At 31.6% G+C, this 16186-nt stretch overlaps 2 protein-coding genes across 2 annotated transcripts; one reads left to right on the top strand and one right to left on the bottom strand.

Moving 5' to 3' along the window:
- Positions 1–206: 206 nt before the first annotated feature.
- LOC138872043 (peroxidase 27-like) lies at positions 207–1737 on the bottom strand. The gene is made up of 4 exons (XM_070149994.1): positions 1483–1737; positions 1199–1387; positions 943–1108; positions 207–824 (listed from the first exon to the last, which is right to left on the bottom strand). The coding sequence occupies exons 1-4, from the start codon at positions 1693–1695 to the stop codon at positions 418–420; spliced, it is 975 nt and encodes a 324-aa protein (XP_070006095.1). The 5' UTR covers positions 1696–1737; the 3' UTR covers positions 207–417.
- A 9764-nt stretch (positions 1738–11501) lies between these two features.
- LOC104243231 (peroxidase 3-like) lies at positions 11502–13121 on the top strand. Its single transcript, XM_009798389.2, has 4 exons — positions 11502–11763; positions 11889–12086; positions 12170–12332; positions 12513–13121. The coding sequence occupies exons 1-4, from the start codon at positions 11554–11556 to the stop codon at positions 12926–12928; spliced, it is 987 nt and encodes a 328-aa protein (XP_009796691.1). The 5' UTR covers positions 11502–11553; the 3' UTR covers positions 12929–13121.
- The last annotated feature ends 3065 nt before the right edge of the window (positions 13122–16186 follow it).

Below are 16186 nucleotides of genomic sequence, written 5' to 3'. Positions count from 1 at the left end.
GTTCTTCTTAAAACAAGCTTTGACCGAAATTCAAATTTTTGGTTAAACATTTGTGTCATACAATCTACACGCGGTCTCTTCTATTTTATACTTATGTGAAAACATCTTACTAGGAATGTTATGAATAAATTTTAATTTGTGATAAAGCTCATCGTCCTAATAGCTTAACAGTAAAACAAAATGGGAATTCTAATCACGCATGCTAGTAAAAGCAAATTAAAGCAACATTTTTATTAGCTTCATGCTTAATGAACTGAATTACAAACTTACAACACAATAAGTTTACCACCAAAAAGATACACCTTACATATGAGCTATTCAAAATAGAAAAATGAGTACTCACAACAGAAACTCCGTTAAGGATAACAGTACGAAATGACTAGAATTTTGCAAGGGAAATAGCTTATAAAAATTCCTTTAGTTTCTAAAGGCGCAGTGTTTTCTGATTTCGCCTGCTTTCCCAGTAAGGACGCCAATTTTGCCCATCTTTATCATTGATTCTCCAAAATCCTTGAAGAAAGTGGATGCATAGGGATTTAGCTGGGACAAGACATAAGCTTTTGTTTGACTATCAGTAAGAAGGGCTGCATCAGATGCGAACAACCCTCTTCTTTTGCTAACCATGGTGTAATAGTCAGTGTCGAAACTCTTAAAACTTCCAGGGTCCATTTCGACGATGGTGGTCACATCTCCTGGCTTGCATTTGATCTTCAAACGACCTATGTAGTTCTGATCCATCTTTGGGTCTGTATCACCTTTGCCAGTGATATTGTACATACGACTTGAGAAGGAAAAACAATGTGACATTCCAATAGTGTGTCCTCCTACGAATAAACAAGGAGAAAATAAGAGAATATAAATATATGTTATAGATTTTTGAGATTCTTGAATTAATGTAACTCTTCCACATGGAGTTGTTTCACAATAAAATATCAATTTTACCTGATAAAACAGCAAGGTCTTTTACATTTAAGCCCAAGGAGCCAAATGTTGTTTTAAGAGTAGTGAAGTTATCAAAAGGAGTTGGCAAATTCTTTAAGGCATCTAAGAGAATTGAAACTCTCCCATCTCTTCTTCCCAAGGGAACTGCCCAAGTTGGTCCATTAATCTGAAACAACCCATAATATATAATGTTCAAAGAAAAATTATATTTGAAATGCTAACAAATAGGACCAAATGTACTATAGTAATTAGTTACCAGTTCAACAGCATCACGGGCTGCTAAGGCTAAAATATCAGAGCAAGACACAATGCCAGGACACTCTTGCTCTAAAGCAGATTTAGCAGCATCAATTACTTGGAATCCCCTTAGGCTTTGGTTTGGAATTGCATCTTTCTCAGCTTGGTTACCTTTTGTTGAATTCAGTAGCACTGAACCATCACATCCCTGCATGATTAAATGATTTTTTTAGTGCATTACGTGAAAAATGTTTAAAAAAACATAGGAATATGATAAATAAGGCATAAAAACATGGTGATTACCCTAACAAAACAATCATGAAAATGCATTCTCAACAAAGGAGCAGCTAGGGTTGGAGCACGAGAAATGTAGTGAGCTGTTGTCTGTTTGACAATTGCTTCCACATTTGGACATGTTTTCTTGTAGAACCCTACTTCTACACCTTGGGAATTAGCAACCTCTATTATGCAAAAAATTTGAAGAATGAGAAATGAAAGAAACTTTAATGTTGCCATTATCTTTTTTGGACAAAGGATGATGAATATCTCAATGTACTTTCTTGCTTGAAGTGATGATTGGGACACTCAAATACATGTCCTTTAAATAGGAAGATGATTGCGATATAAAAATCCTTTAATTTGATTTGTTAAAGTTGGCCGAGCTGTAGTAATGGAAAGTTGATTTTAAAATTTAGTAGTTAGCACCTTCTAAGTGAAGCATTTTTTAATGTTATTATTGCTAATGTATGCGAAATGGACTGATTACCAGAAAACAAAACAACCAGAGAACAGAAAGGAGAAAGAGAACGACAAACTTCTATAATTTTTCTTGCCACTGTTGTATGGTTGATTTGTTACTATTCTGAAAGAAGATTCAGCAGACTATCAACCATGTCAACCATTCATGTTAGGGTTTACCGTGATTTTCTTACCATATTGGATTTTACCTTTCCGCGAAGATAGGGAAAAGAGTTTCCTATAATTGATTTTTGTTTTTCGTTAAAGGAAAATATAGATATTTCCCATATTTAACAGATCCTTACTTATAGGAAAAGATCGTGTCCTATATAAACTGGGAATCTCTCCTTCATGCATAAGAATATAATAGCATTCACAATGTAGTCTTTCAAAGAGTCTTGTTTAGTGTGAGAATTCATTCTCTTGTAACTCGTAAATAATTTTTTTTTTAATTATTAGTAGGTTGATATAGTAGGTCAATTGACAAACCATATTAAAACATTATGCCTCTTTAATATACTTTATTGCGTCGTCTAATTTATTGTTACCAAGGTTTGCTTCCGCATTTCGCCTGGATTCGATCCCAACATGGATAATCTAAAACTTGTGTTTAATTTTAAAGTAAATAAGCTTAGCTGGATAAACTTTTATTTTCAATTTTAAACTTGCCCACCTTAAATAACTTTTGTTGAATAAGGGAAATTTATTGCGATCCATTTTACTTGTTTGTATCCAGGTATAACTAATCGTTGGATTGTTATCTCACAACGGTACCAAGATTCCAGTATAAAATCATATTATTAGTATTAGTTATATGTTTACTTATATAGAAAATAAAAGGAAAAATGCATAAATATCTCTTCAATCTATGACAGAAGTTCCAACTACACACCTTTTCTTTTTGAGGATCCTATTACCCCATAAATTATTATAAAATGAAATTATTGCCACCTTAAATGATGACGTGGCAAAGTGTGTGTTTCACTCTCTCAAAGAGAGTGAGAAACCCACAATTTACTTGCTGGTCTTTTTCTTTTTCTTGTCTTTTTCTTAATCTTTTTGTCTTTTACACTTTTTTTCCTTCTTTCCAAGATGACAACCACCATTAAAAGGCATCGAGCTCCATTTACAACACTATTCCTTTAAAAAAAAATTAATTTTAGATTTGTATTTTTTCCTTAAACTTTTATGAATTTATTCTTATCTTTGCATTAGCAAGAAAATAAATTTAAATTTTGATTATATGTACACGTATTATCTTTTTATTACACTTAATTAATTATGACTAACTTAAACAAATATTTTTTTCCTTTCTTTTCGAAAATATACAATACTTTTCTTAAAAATTCGGCAGCAACGACGACCAAAGAAATTATCATTACGTGAATATTTTTTTGACCGAAATCAATATTGGAGAATTAAAATTTTGGATTTCATTGTTGTCATGTTGCTACTAGTCATAAAAGGATAGAATAATAGATCAAAATAAGAAACATAATGAGAGGGAAAAAAAAAGAGTAACAAAATATATATATGGCATGCGAGCATGTTTCACCTCCCAAGAAACATCTGGTTATGACATTTCAAGGAGATATTTATTCCATTTTAGAATAGATTGGAGGGGTAATAGGATTCCCGTAAAGAAAATATGTGTAGTTGCAACTTCGGTCATACGTTGAGGGGGTACTTATGCATTTTCCCAAAATAAAATGATGATACCGACTTTTGTACCGGAAATATTTTCATAATCACGGCAACCAAAAGTGTATTATTATTCGTTTGAGCCAAATCTGCGTGAGTTTCTCCAAAAGATCTCACACCGAAAAAGGGAGCATAGTAGAGGAGTTCTAGAATTACAACTCTATCAAGTTAAAATTTGGAAAAATAAAACTGTGATCGACTATAATACATACTGAAGTTAAGAAACAATATGCAGCTTAAGTACTGTAGAGTTCTATGATAAAGTTCTTGGTTTAAGTACAACTTAAATATTTGAAGATAGCGCTGTAATATAAAGAACGCGCTGTTTAGGTAGTATATACGGATAGAGCTGAGTTGGTATGTTCACTACTAGAATTCGGCCAAAAAGCGACCAAATATTGGCGACCAAATTTGGTCTTTTGCGACCAAAGTTGGTCGCCAAACTACCGAAAATAATAAAAAAAAATATTTGAAATAATTTAGCGACCATAGTTGGTCGCTATTTGGACGCAAATTTAGTCAAACTGTTGACTGGACTGGTCAGACTTGCTTGGTCAAAGATACAGAGTTTAGCGACCAATGTTGGTCGCAAAAGTGGGACCCACACAATTTTTTTTAATAATTTTATTATTATTTTATAAAACTTATAAAATATAAATATATATAATTTAAAACTTGCGACCAAAGTTGGTCGCTAACGGAAGGATAAGAAGATAGCGACTAAAGTGGGACCCAGTTATAATATTTTAATAAATATATATTTATGTAAAAATTTTATAAAATATAAATAAATATAATTCAAAATTTAGCGACCAAAGTTGGTCGCCAATGTGGGACCCAGTTCTAACGTTTAACAATTTTTATTATTAATTTAAATATTATATAAAATATAAATAAATCTGATTAAATTTTAGTGACCAAATTTGGTCTCTAATTTAAATTCATGTACATTTAGTGACCAACTTTGGTCGCTAAATTAAATTCATTTAAAGTTAACGACCAAAGTTGGTCTCTATATGGTCAAATTTAAAAATTACTTTTGTGTTTACTATGTAAATAATATAAATGTAAGTCGTTAATAATTTTGTAATACAAGGGATGAATAATACTACGAAGCGGGCGTGTGTGTCTACATATACAATATATGTACTTACGCTATACTATGCACTAAGTATAAGTGTATGAGGTAATAACGTATCGAATACAGCTTATATATATAATATATGTACTTACGCTATACTATACACTAAGTATAAGTGTATGAGGTAATACCGTATCGAATACAACTTATATATATATATATATAATATCTAATACAGCTTATATATATATATAATATATGTACTTACGCTATACTATGCACTAACTATAAGTGTATTAGGTAATACCGTATCGAATACAGCTTATATATATATATATATATATATATATATATATATATGTATGTATGTACTTACGCTATAATATGCACTAAGTATAAGTGTATGAGGTGATACCGTATCGAATACAGCTTATATATATAATATATGTACTTACGTTATAATATGCACTAAGTATAAGTGTATGAGGTAATACCGTATCGAATATAGCTTATATATATATATAATATATGTACACACGCTATACTATGCACTAAGTATAAGTGTATGAGGTAATACCATATCGAATACAGCTTATATATATATATATATATATATATATATATATATATATATATATATATATAATATGTACTTACGCTATACTATGCACTAACTATAAGTGTATTAGGTAATACCGTATCGAATACAGCTTATATATATACAATATATATATACTTACGCTATACTATGCACTAAGTATAAGTGTATTAGGTAATACCGTATCGAATATAGCTTATATATATATAATATATATGTACTTACGCTATACTATGCACTAACTATAAATGTATGAGGTAATACCGTATCGAATACAGCTTATATATATACAATATATATACTTACGCTATATTATGCACTAAGTATAAGTGTACTAGGTAATACCGTATCGAATACAGCTTATATATATATAATATATGTACTTACGCTATACTATGCACTAAGTATAAGTGTATGAGGTAATACCGTATCGAATATAGCTTATATATACAATATATATACTTACGCTATAATATGCACTAAGTATAAGTGTACTAGGTAATACCGTATCGAATACAACTTATATATATATAATATATGTACTTACGCTATACTATGCACTAAGTATAAGTGTATGAGGTAATACCGTATCGAATATAGCTTATATATATAATATATGTACTTACGCTATACTATGCACTAAGTATAAGTGTATGAGGTAATACCGTATCGAATATAGCTTATATATATATATTATATAATATATATATATATATATATATATATATATATATATAATATATGTACTTACGCTATACTATGCACTAAGTATAAGTGTATTAGGTAATACTATATCGAATACAGCTTATATATATATAATATATGTACTTACGCTATACTATGCACTAAGTATAAGTGTATGAGGTAATACCGTATCAAATATAGCTTATATATATATATATATATATATATATATATATATATATATATATATATATATATATATATATATATATATGTACTTACGCTATACTATGCACTAAGTATAAGTGTATGAGGTAATACCGTATCGAATATAGCTTATATATATATATATATATTTTTTTGAAATAGCGACCAACTTTGGTCGCTATTTTGGTCAAACGGTCAGAATATAGCGACCAAAGTTGGTCGCTATGTCTAAAAATTCAAAACTGTTTTACCCACCAAAATAGCGACCAACGTTGGTCGCTATTTTAATTACATAACTCTCAAAACCGGGATCCCCTCCCATTCTTTCTAAAAATTCCTAAAATCCCTCTTTTCTCTCTCACACTCAAACCCCACCCCCCCTTCCAACTCCCACCACCAGGCCCCACCTACGCCACCAACGACCACCGCTCAGCTGCCGTCGTTGTCGTCGCCGTCGCCTCTGCCGCTGTTGCGTCTCTCCTTCTCCACCTCCTAAAAATTCAAGGTTAGAATTACAAACCTAGGGTTTCAATTAGTGTTTCAATTGTTTATTGTTTCAACCTAGAATTAGTGTTTCAATTGATTATTTAACATTGTATTTTATAGAAACCTAGGGTTTAGATTGTATTTATCATTATTTAACATTTTATAGAAATCTAGGGTTTAGGGTATGGGTTGAATATTTAGGCTAGGCTTTATTGAGTATTTCTCCTTCAATATTTTAGTAAGCAATAGATACTAATTTAACGTCAAAGACTTGATTCATAGGTAGATATATATTAGGGTATAAATTGAACTTTTAGTTTAATCTTGATTAGTTTATAGGTAGATATTTAATATAGACACATGATAGTATATTTGGATTTTCTCTTAAAGTTCAAGACAATGTTAATGTTTAAGGCCTTAAGCGAATCGTTGTGTGGCTCTTGTTTGAGTACAACGAGTCGCCCACTTTTAGGATAAGAATTGATGAACTTTTAATTTTTAGGTTTTGTTCTTGTGAATTGAACTTGTACGATATAAATTGAAGTTTTTATGTATGACTTGAGCTTTTTACGATATGAGTTGAAACTTTTAGGATATGAGTTGAACTTTTAGGAAATAAATTGAACCTTTGGGATATGTATTGAACCTTTAGGATATGACTTGAAGTTTTAGTTTATGTTTAAACTCGTAAGATATGAATATAACTTTTAGTTTTTAGGTTTTGTTCTTGTGAATTGAACTTGTAGGATATAAATTGAAGCTTTTATGTATGACTTGAACTTTTTAGGATATGAATTGAAACTTTTAGGATATGAGTTGAACTTTTAGGAAATAAATTGAACCTTTAGCATATGTATTGAACCTTTAGGATATGACTTGAACTTTTAGTTTATGTTTAAACTCGTAGGATATGAATATAACTTTTAGTTTTTAGGTTTTGTTCTTGTGAATTGAACTTGTAGGATATAAATTGAAACTTTTAGGATATGAGTTGAATTTTTAGGATATAAATAGAAATTTTAGGATATGACTTGAACTTTTGTGGATATGAATTGAACCTTTAGGATATAAATTGAACTTTTAGTTTATGTTTAAACTCGTAGGATAAGAATTGATGAACTTTTAGTTTTTAGGTTTTGTTCTTGTGAATTGAACTTGTACGATATAAATTGAAATTTTACGATATGACTTGAACTTTTTACGATATGAGTTGAACCTTTAGGATATGACTTGAACTTTTGTGGATATGAATTGAAGGTTTAGGATATGAATTGAACTTTTAGTTTATGTTTTGGAATTTTAGATTGCCAGAGGATTATTAGAAGAGGTTGATGACGTTATTAGACAAGCAATAGAACTTCCACCAAGAATAACTAAGACACAGTACCTGGCAAAGTGTGCCTTTAATTGTTCTTCTCATTAGCGACAATGATGATGAGAAGGCAATGGCATGTGTTTCAAATAGTGATGGTGTAGGTAGGAATTTAGTATTTTCTAAGTAGATAAAAGAATAGCTTATAGAGTAATTTTGTACTTCATTTTCCATGAGGAAAAGAAGTTTAATTGAGAGTGACAAGGTTGATGAAGACGGAATGTGTTCCGTTGGTCATGGCAGTTCCCATAGAATGGGGATCATAAGACTCTATGATGACAGAGATTATAGGAAGTTTTGTTCTAAATTTTCTTTCAAGTCTGATCCGTACAAGCTTAATGTGATATTAGTGATATTTCTTCGGATTCAGACAATGATTTGACCGACAAAAGTATGGAAATGCTCTTCAAAAGAATTAAAGGTAAAATCTTTTCAGCATCCTTCTCTACCAAGAAAAACATTTTACCTTTAATTCTTTTTAAGAGCATTTCCATACTTTTGTCGGTCAAATCATTGTCTGAATCCGAAGAAATATCACCAATATCATATTAAGCTTGTACGGATCAGACTTGGAAGAAAGTTTAGAACAAAACTTCCTATAATCTTTGTCATCATAGAGTCTTATGATCCCCGCTTTATGGGAACTGTCATGACCAACGAAAAACATTCCGTCTTCATCAACGTTGTCACTATCAATCAAACTTCTTTTCCTCTTGGAAAGTGAAGTAGAGAATTCCTCTATAACCTCTTTTATCTACTTAGGAAATGTTAAATCCTACCTATACCATCACTATTTTGAAACACATGTCGTTGCCTTCTCATTATCATTGTAGCTATAGAGATCAACAATTGATCAAAGACACACCCTGTCAGGTACTGTATCCAAGTTATTCTCTGTATCCAAGTTCATCCCGAGTAATAGTACCACGAGGATAATCACCAAAGCCACCAGACAGCTTTATGATGCCAATGAAGCAAAATGAGCTATTCAATGAAACTCGTATTGTAAAGAAGAAGAAAGAGACTGATTCAGAAAGGAGGGTCGAGCCTCGACTATATACATGTAAGTTTTTTACTTTTCATTAAGTATTTTGATTTACTTTTATATAAATTTTGAAATACTAATTCAATATATATAATTTTTCATATAGGTTCGCTTCACATGCAGCTGACGTGGGAGAATTCATACGCAGTCAACCACCTAATGAATCGGGCGAGGCAATCCAACTTTCGGACGAGGATGCTGAAAGAACACTCCTTGAGTACTTTATATACTTTGAACTAGACAAAAAAATTTAGTTCTATTGTGTTAGTTCTTTTTAGTTCGAATGGGCTTGTAATAAGCGTTAACTTAGTTTTGTTAGCTTAATGTGTTAGTTCTATTGATTGTTGCTTTTAATTGTTGTTGTTGTTGTTGCTGGCATAAAATGCCTGTTTAGGATGTTTGGTAAGCTGGCAGGTGGTGTAGCTGCCAAAACAGGCAGTTTCTGCCAAAAATATACCAAGAAAAGCGACCAACTTTGGTCTCTATTTGGTCGCATTTCACTATAAAAAAATAATTTTCTGGGCAATAGCGACCAACCTTGGTCGCTACCTGCCCAGATTTCTATTAAAAAAATACAATTTCTGGAAATATAGCGACCAATGTTGGTCGCTTATCTTTAAAAAAAAATTAAATTCTTGAATTTAGCGACCAACTTTGGTCTTTATTGTCCAGATTTTAAAATATAATATTTGGATTAGAGACCAAAGTTGGTCGCTTTCTAATGATTAATGATAAATTAAAAACAACGTATTTCATATGTAGAGACCAACTTTGGTCGCCAAATTTATATTATTAAATTAATATAGCGACCAAAGTTGGTCACTAAAGTCAAAATCAGAATATTTGGTCCTTTTACCTTAGAGACCAAAGTTGGTCACTAATTAGCGACCAACTCTGGTCCCTAAAATAAAGGGACCAACAATATTGCGACCAGGCATGTTTGGTCGCTTTTTGGTCGCTTTTAGGCCTATAAGCGACCAACTTTGGTCGCTTTTTGTGGTCGCTTTTGACCGAATTTCTAGTAGTGGTTATTCCTTTAGTTGTCTGTTATTTATATATCCCAAGTCAAATAGTGAAGAAGAATGCAGCTAACCAGATCTTCAAAGGGCAAACAATTGAATTGGTTCAATTGCATGGTGCCAACGAAATCGAGTGTTAATTCTCATTTTATTGAATTAAGCAATCGACGTGCTAGCGGATATTTATTTTGATTCGATAATTTTTGCAAAAATATTTCGGTATATTTATTTATTTTATTATTATAGAATCAATCCTACTACTTCTGGTTCTGGGGTTTCCGTGCTTGAAAAAAGAAACCTGGGCGCGTTGACAAATTAATCATCGGTCCGGCACTAAATGTAGCCTTTCCCCGGGGCAATATACCGAATATTTGTAATGCTCCGGTGGTTCAAGGTCGAGTGAGTGTTGGCCAACTAATTAATGTGGCTTGTGAGGTACAAAAATTATTAGGAAATAATCGAGTTAGGACTGTAGCTATGAGTGCTACAAATTATTTTTCACAAACACATTTTGTTTCTCAACATGTTTATTTTCATGGGCAAGTATTGCATTTCCAAGTATACAATTAATATCTCAAAAATTTATATAAAGAAAATTTGTTCTTACTTGGTTCCTCCTTTCTTCTATCTATATCGAAGACTGCATCTCACTGAATATATATGAAATAGAACAAGTAGCAAAACAGGTTGGAGACTTGATTAATAAACTAGGATATGCCATGAGCATCTATATATTTGAGCTGTCCTGGCTGCTAAAGTAGCAGGTATTTGTTCCTGTTTGTTAAAAGTACTTGGACTTCACATGCACCATTACGAACATACATGATAGATATACTCCAGGAGCAGGTAGAGGTGGATATCGCGTTACAAGCGGTTTCATCTGAACCCAGTGTTTTCGACGCAAAACATAAAGCTACGTATAAAAATTCAAAAAAACTGCATAGTAGATATGAATCCATAATTTTAAAAATACGTACAACGGATTCAATGTTAAAAACTTTAAAGATTGAATTCATGGAGCTTAAATCATAGATCTGTCTCTGCTACATGTAATGTTATATACCTATTGAGTTAGTACTATTCAACGTTGATGCATGTCATGGCAAATTTTTTGAAAAAGAAAAGACAGGAAAGATGATTATAAGCCCAAATAATTGGTTGCTTCATTATTGGGAAGGTTGATTGGTCAACGTGATTATGATATATATGATCGATGTGACTGAGCAAGTGCAATAGAGATAGACTATAACTAATGAATTTTCTATTGCATTAAAAAATTTAAGAAAGAAAGAAGAAAAAGATAAATGGTAGTAAAATAAACACATGTTAGTTAGATCAAACAAACAAAGTGCCTATAAATTAGCTCTAATGCATGCTGTTTGAGTACAGAAACACAACAAAACAAGAGATCTCTTTGAAAACTAAGTAGCATTATATTCCAAAATGGCTACATATAGTTCTGTGGGTTTTCTAGTATTGATTTTTGTAGGAATCCTAGGGTCTAGCCATGGCCAGTTACAACTCAACTTCTATAGCAAGAGTTGCCCAAAAGCAGAGAAGATTATTCAAGACTATGTCCAGAAGCACATTCCTAACGCTCCGTCTCTTGCAGCTGCCTTACTCAGAATGCAATTTCATGATTGCTTTGTCAGGGTAAGTATATACATTTATCGTAATTGAATTGAGACGGACTTAAGTAGCGTGACATGAATGATGATTTATATAACTGACCCAAATTTTTACTGATTGACACGTAATTGTTATTGTTGTATTGGCAGGGTTGTGATGCTTCTGTGCTGCTGAATTCCACAAAGAGTACAGGAAATCAGACCGAAAAAGTGGCAATCCCAAATCAAACACTGAGAGGATTCTCCTTCATTGATGGTGTGAAGAAAATAGTGGAAGCAGAATGCCCCGGAGTTGTCTCTTGTGCTGATATTGTTGCCTTGGTTGCCAGAGACTCTGTAGTTGTCACAGTAAGCAAAATATTGAATAAATAATTCTCAAATTCTAGCACCATTTTCTGTTCTGATTAATCCTTTTCTTCGCATATTAATAGGGAGGTCCATACTGGAACGTGCCAACGGGTAGAAGAGATGGAAGAATATCAAATGCATCAGAAGCCTTAGCAGACATTCCAGCTCCAACTAGTAACTTCACCAGACTTCAGTCATCTTTTGCCAAGAAGGGTCTTGATCTAAAAGACTTAGTCCTATTGTCTGGTAAGTCAAAATACATACTCTTTTAATTTTTCTAGTCCACATGTATATATATAGGCTGTATTAATAGATGGCGGTGAGACTTGATCTTAGGATCTCTGTCTATGCTGTCATGCTGAATTGTGTGGCCATCTCATTGAAAAGTTAGCCGGCTTTTATTTACTATATTTTAACATGTTTCAGGTGCTCACACTATTGGAGTTTCTCATTGCCCATCATTTTCCTCACGTCTGTACAATTTCACTGGAACTTTTGATACTCAAGATCCATCTCTGGACAGTGAATACGCGGCCAATCTTAAGGCCAAGAAATGCAAATCCATTAATGACAATACAACAATAGTTGAGATGGACCCTGGTAGTTTCAGGACATTTGATCTTAGTTACTTCAAGCTTTTACTCAAGAGGAGAGGTTTATTCCAATCTGATGCAGCCTTAACAACAAGTTCTACGACAAAATCATACATCAACCAACTTGTAAAAGGATCACTCAAAGAGTTCTATGCTGAATTTGCTCAAGCCATGGAAAAAATGGGAAGAATTGAAGTGAAGACAGGTTCTAATGGTGAAATTAGAAAGCAATGTGCATTTGTGAATTAATAGGGTAAAATTCTCTATAATTTCTTTGGTACCAAGTTTCAATCATTTTGTATTTTGTATTTATGTGTGTTGTGTGACAGCGTGAATGATTTGAGGTACATGTATCTTGTTTTCTTTTGTATCTATTTTTTACTATTTTTGTAACTGTATGGTTTTTCTTGATAATAAAACAAAGATGGTACTGTCTCAATAACCTACTGCTTAATTTCAAGTTGTTTACATTAAAATTAAAGAAGAAGAAGAAAAAAAGAAACAGAAAAACAAAATGATTCCTGAAAAGTTGATCTTTTCTTCTTAAAGTTTTCGAACATTAAAAAATTTCCATGGGTTTTATCCTCTTTTTTTTTAAAGAATAATCAAGTAATTAAGAAGTTCCAAAGTGAACAATACTCTCTGTTATTGTTAAACGATTAACGAGAGCTATTGGCATAAAATACTTACTCCCTCTATTTCAGTAAGAATAAACCTATATAAGTTTTCTTTGAGTATATTTTTTGTAAATAATTTTTAAATATTTTGAATTGTTAACTATTGTAACTTATATATAGTACTTATAAATTTTTATTTTAAAAAACTAAAGAATCTATATCTGAATTCCCATAAAAAATTTGTCAATTTGACCTCGGAAAATGTTCAAAAAAATTGAAACATAGTATAAATATAGTTTCTATTGAATTATTATATATTGATAAAAGTAAGAAAGTTGACTTTTGTAATTTTGTCATGTTAAGTATCTTTGTCTTTGTCACTTTCATTCAATCTTCGTGATGATGACTTAGTAAATTATATAAAGGAGATTTGGAAAGGTAGAAACATGTGCTAGAAGCGAGAATATAAGCAGCATAATCTTTTAAATCCAAAACTCCAAAAGCAACCCCTTGGAATTTTCTTGGATGATTTTTCAGATATCAATTTTTAAAGTTGTCGATTGAAATATAATCAGCATTTATAAAGTAATTGAAACATAATTATAACTTAAAGAAGCGATAGAAAAATAATTGTATTGGAGAGTTTTTGTTTGATAGGTGACTATACTTTTGAGAACGAAGAATAAGACAGGGGAAAAAGTGGAAAAAATAAAAAGGTGCAAGTGTTAGATACATTAGTATGATTGGTCTCGAGTAATTCAAAAATGACATTTCGAATATCTACACGTTTGTCCATAATATTTTTTTTTCCGATTTTTTGTTTTAAAAATGTGTTTGTCCATGAAAATTGTAAGTTTTTTGAGATTTTTTGAAGATGAGTTTTTTCAAAAACTATTTTTTTTTTAAAAAAAATATGTCCAAACGCCTAGTAAGTATCATACGGCGAAGATATTTTTTCACATGCTTGTGATCAGAACACAATGAATGTATTTTACTTGTATAAGTTTAAAACTTTATGACAGTACATACATCAAATCAAATTTTCTTAGAGTTCATGTGACTTTTTTCCTAATTTGCCGTGTTTTTAAGTGGTGATTATTTTTTTTAATACTTTTACAAACGCTGATTATATTGTATACAACCACCCTATAAGTGATAGCATGGTTACTATTTTTACAATTTTCTATCAGTAACTACTCAATTGGAGAACAAACTAGCTAGTTTTGGACGATATAAGAATAACGAGAATCAGGCCTAACATCCGTAACCACCCAATTGAAGAATAGGAAGTTAGTGAATAATTTTTTCCTCAACTCTATCCAACATCATCTAATTAAATTGGTTTAATACACAATTATTATGGTCTAACAAGCCCTCTTTTTAATTATGATTTAGGACCTAACTCAACCAAAAAAACTAGCTCGAGTGGAGAAACTTGTTTACACGGGACCAAGGGAGTGATTTGCAGATTCCCCTAATGTATTTGACAGAAAAATTTGAGATTTTCATTTTTCTCCTATCAGCCAAAGGTGATGTGTGCGTGAGAAAGAACAGAGACGGATGTAGTGCTTTATATATAAGTTCATCCAAATTCAATAACTTTAATAGACTTAAATTTTGTATTTATGCTAAAAAATTTACTAAGTAAATATAAATAACAATTTTGAATCCAATAAATCAAATGACTGTGGTAGAGTTCCGAACTCAAACTCATAATGTTCATATTCTGAATCCGCATCTGAGAGAGTTAGTAAAAACGCATGTGTTAATCTTTGAAACTTAACAAAATTTATTATTGGCAATAAATTTTTAAGTGCTAAAAATTAACTGCAATCACAAAAATATATGAAAAGAAATAATTTTTATTGATGAATCTTTGTGGGTACAATTCTGTTTGTTCCCTTGATTCTTCCTAGATTTAAATTGTTTTCCAGGAATGTTTGATCTCCATGAAAATGAAGAAAATCACGTCTGCAGCTTTGTGAAAGACAATATTTGATGTCTTTGATCTTTGTGAATATTCCATGAATTTACGGAATTTCGAGATGATCTCAATTTTTAAGATTCTTTTTTAAGGAAATATGTAACCTGTTTTATATGAGTTATCTAGAGTTAGGTAAAAGTAGTAGCCTCCAAGCAGCCCTAATATACTCCTAGTACAAGATTCGCTTTGTAGTATCTTGAATTTAGTCCAAATATCGTATGAGCTTAATTCATTAAAATTTCGATGTCTACGCTTACAAACTAAATTGTTTATAGCCAAAAGAAATAATTAGCATATATAACTAACTGACAACTAAAGGAATAATACACCGGCTCTACTCTATCCATACGCACTACCTAAACAGCGCGTTCTTTGTATCAACAGCTTTATTATATTAATCTTCAAATATACTATTTATTTTATAGCTAAGCAAGACTTAATTATAGGACTCAACACTTCAAGGGTTACTAACTTGAATCTGTATTATATTAGTCACTTTCTGGTTTCAATCCTGAGTTTATTTGTCTTCTTATTTCGTCCATGTATATCAGCATATTTTACCAGTTTTAATGGGCTAAGCAATGTTGAAAAATAAATCAAATTGAAAAAAAAGAAGAAGAGAGCATTGAATTAGGATTAGTACCCACTACACAATTAGTATGGTCCAACATGCCCTCTTATTCAACCATGCTCTTGGATTTGAAGGATTGAAATAATAATCAATGGTGGTTTTCATCTCGCTTTACCAATTCAATTCGGATGTGCAATCGTGTAAAAAAAAATGAACGTTGGATTAGATGTGGACCTAGGATTTTAACTCAACCGGGACACTAGTATTCTGCTCAATCGGTGACCCTAAAGGTTTTAGTATTCAAGATGTCAAGTTATTTAAATTAATCATTTTCA

The sequence above is a fragment of the Nicotiana sylvestris genome, chromosome 6 (genome assembly GCF_000393655.2).
Source record: "Nicotiana sylvestris chromosome 6, ASM39365v2, whole genome shotgun sequence".
Classification (NCBI taxonomy): domain Eukaryota; kingdom Viridiplantae; phylum Streptophyta; class Magnoliopsida; order Solanales; family Solanaceae; genus Nicotiana; species Nicotiana sylvestris.
Note: the sequence above shows the minus strand (reverse complement) of the source record. Positions and strands in the feature narration are given on the sequence as shown.

What these genes read in the sequence shown, in the direction of transcription:
- LOC104243231 (XM_009798389.2), top strand. Translation starts at nt 11,554, where the DNA reads ATGGCTACATATAGTTCTGTGGGTTTTCTAGTATTGATTTTTGTAGGA. An exon ending in TTCATGATTGCTTTGTCAGG is followed by an intron (nt 11,764 to 11,888) that starts GTAAGTATATAC and finishes TTGTATTGGCAG; the next exon opens with GGTTGTGATGCTTCTGTGCT. An exon ending in AGACTTAGTCCTATTGTCTG is followed by an intron (nt 12,333 to 12,512) that starts GTAAGTCAAAAT and finishes AACATGTTTCAG; the next exon opens with GTGCTCACACTATTGGAGTT.
- LOC138872043 (XM_070149994.1), bottom strand. Translation starts at nt 1,695, where the DNA reads ATGGCAACATTAAAGTTTCTTTCATTTCTCATTCTTCAAATTTTTTGC. An exon ending in CCCGTGATGCTGTTGAACTG is followed by an intron (nt 1,109 to 1,198) that starts GTAACTAATTAC and finishes GGGTTGTTTCAG; the next exon opens with ATTAATGGACCAACTTGGGC. An exon ending in AGACCTTGCTGTTTTATCAG is followed by an intron (nt 825 to 942) that starts GTAAAATTGATA and finishes GTTTATTCGTAG; the next exon opens with GAGGACACACTATTGGAATG.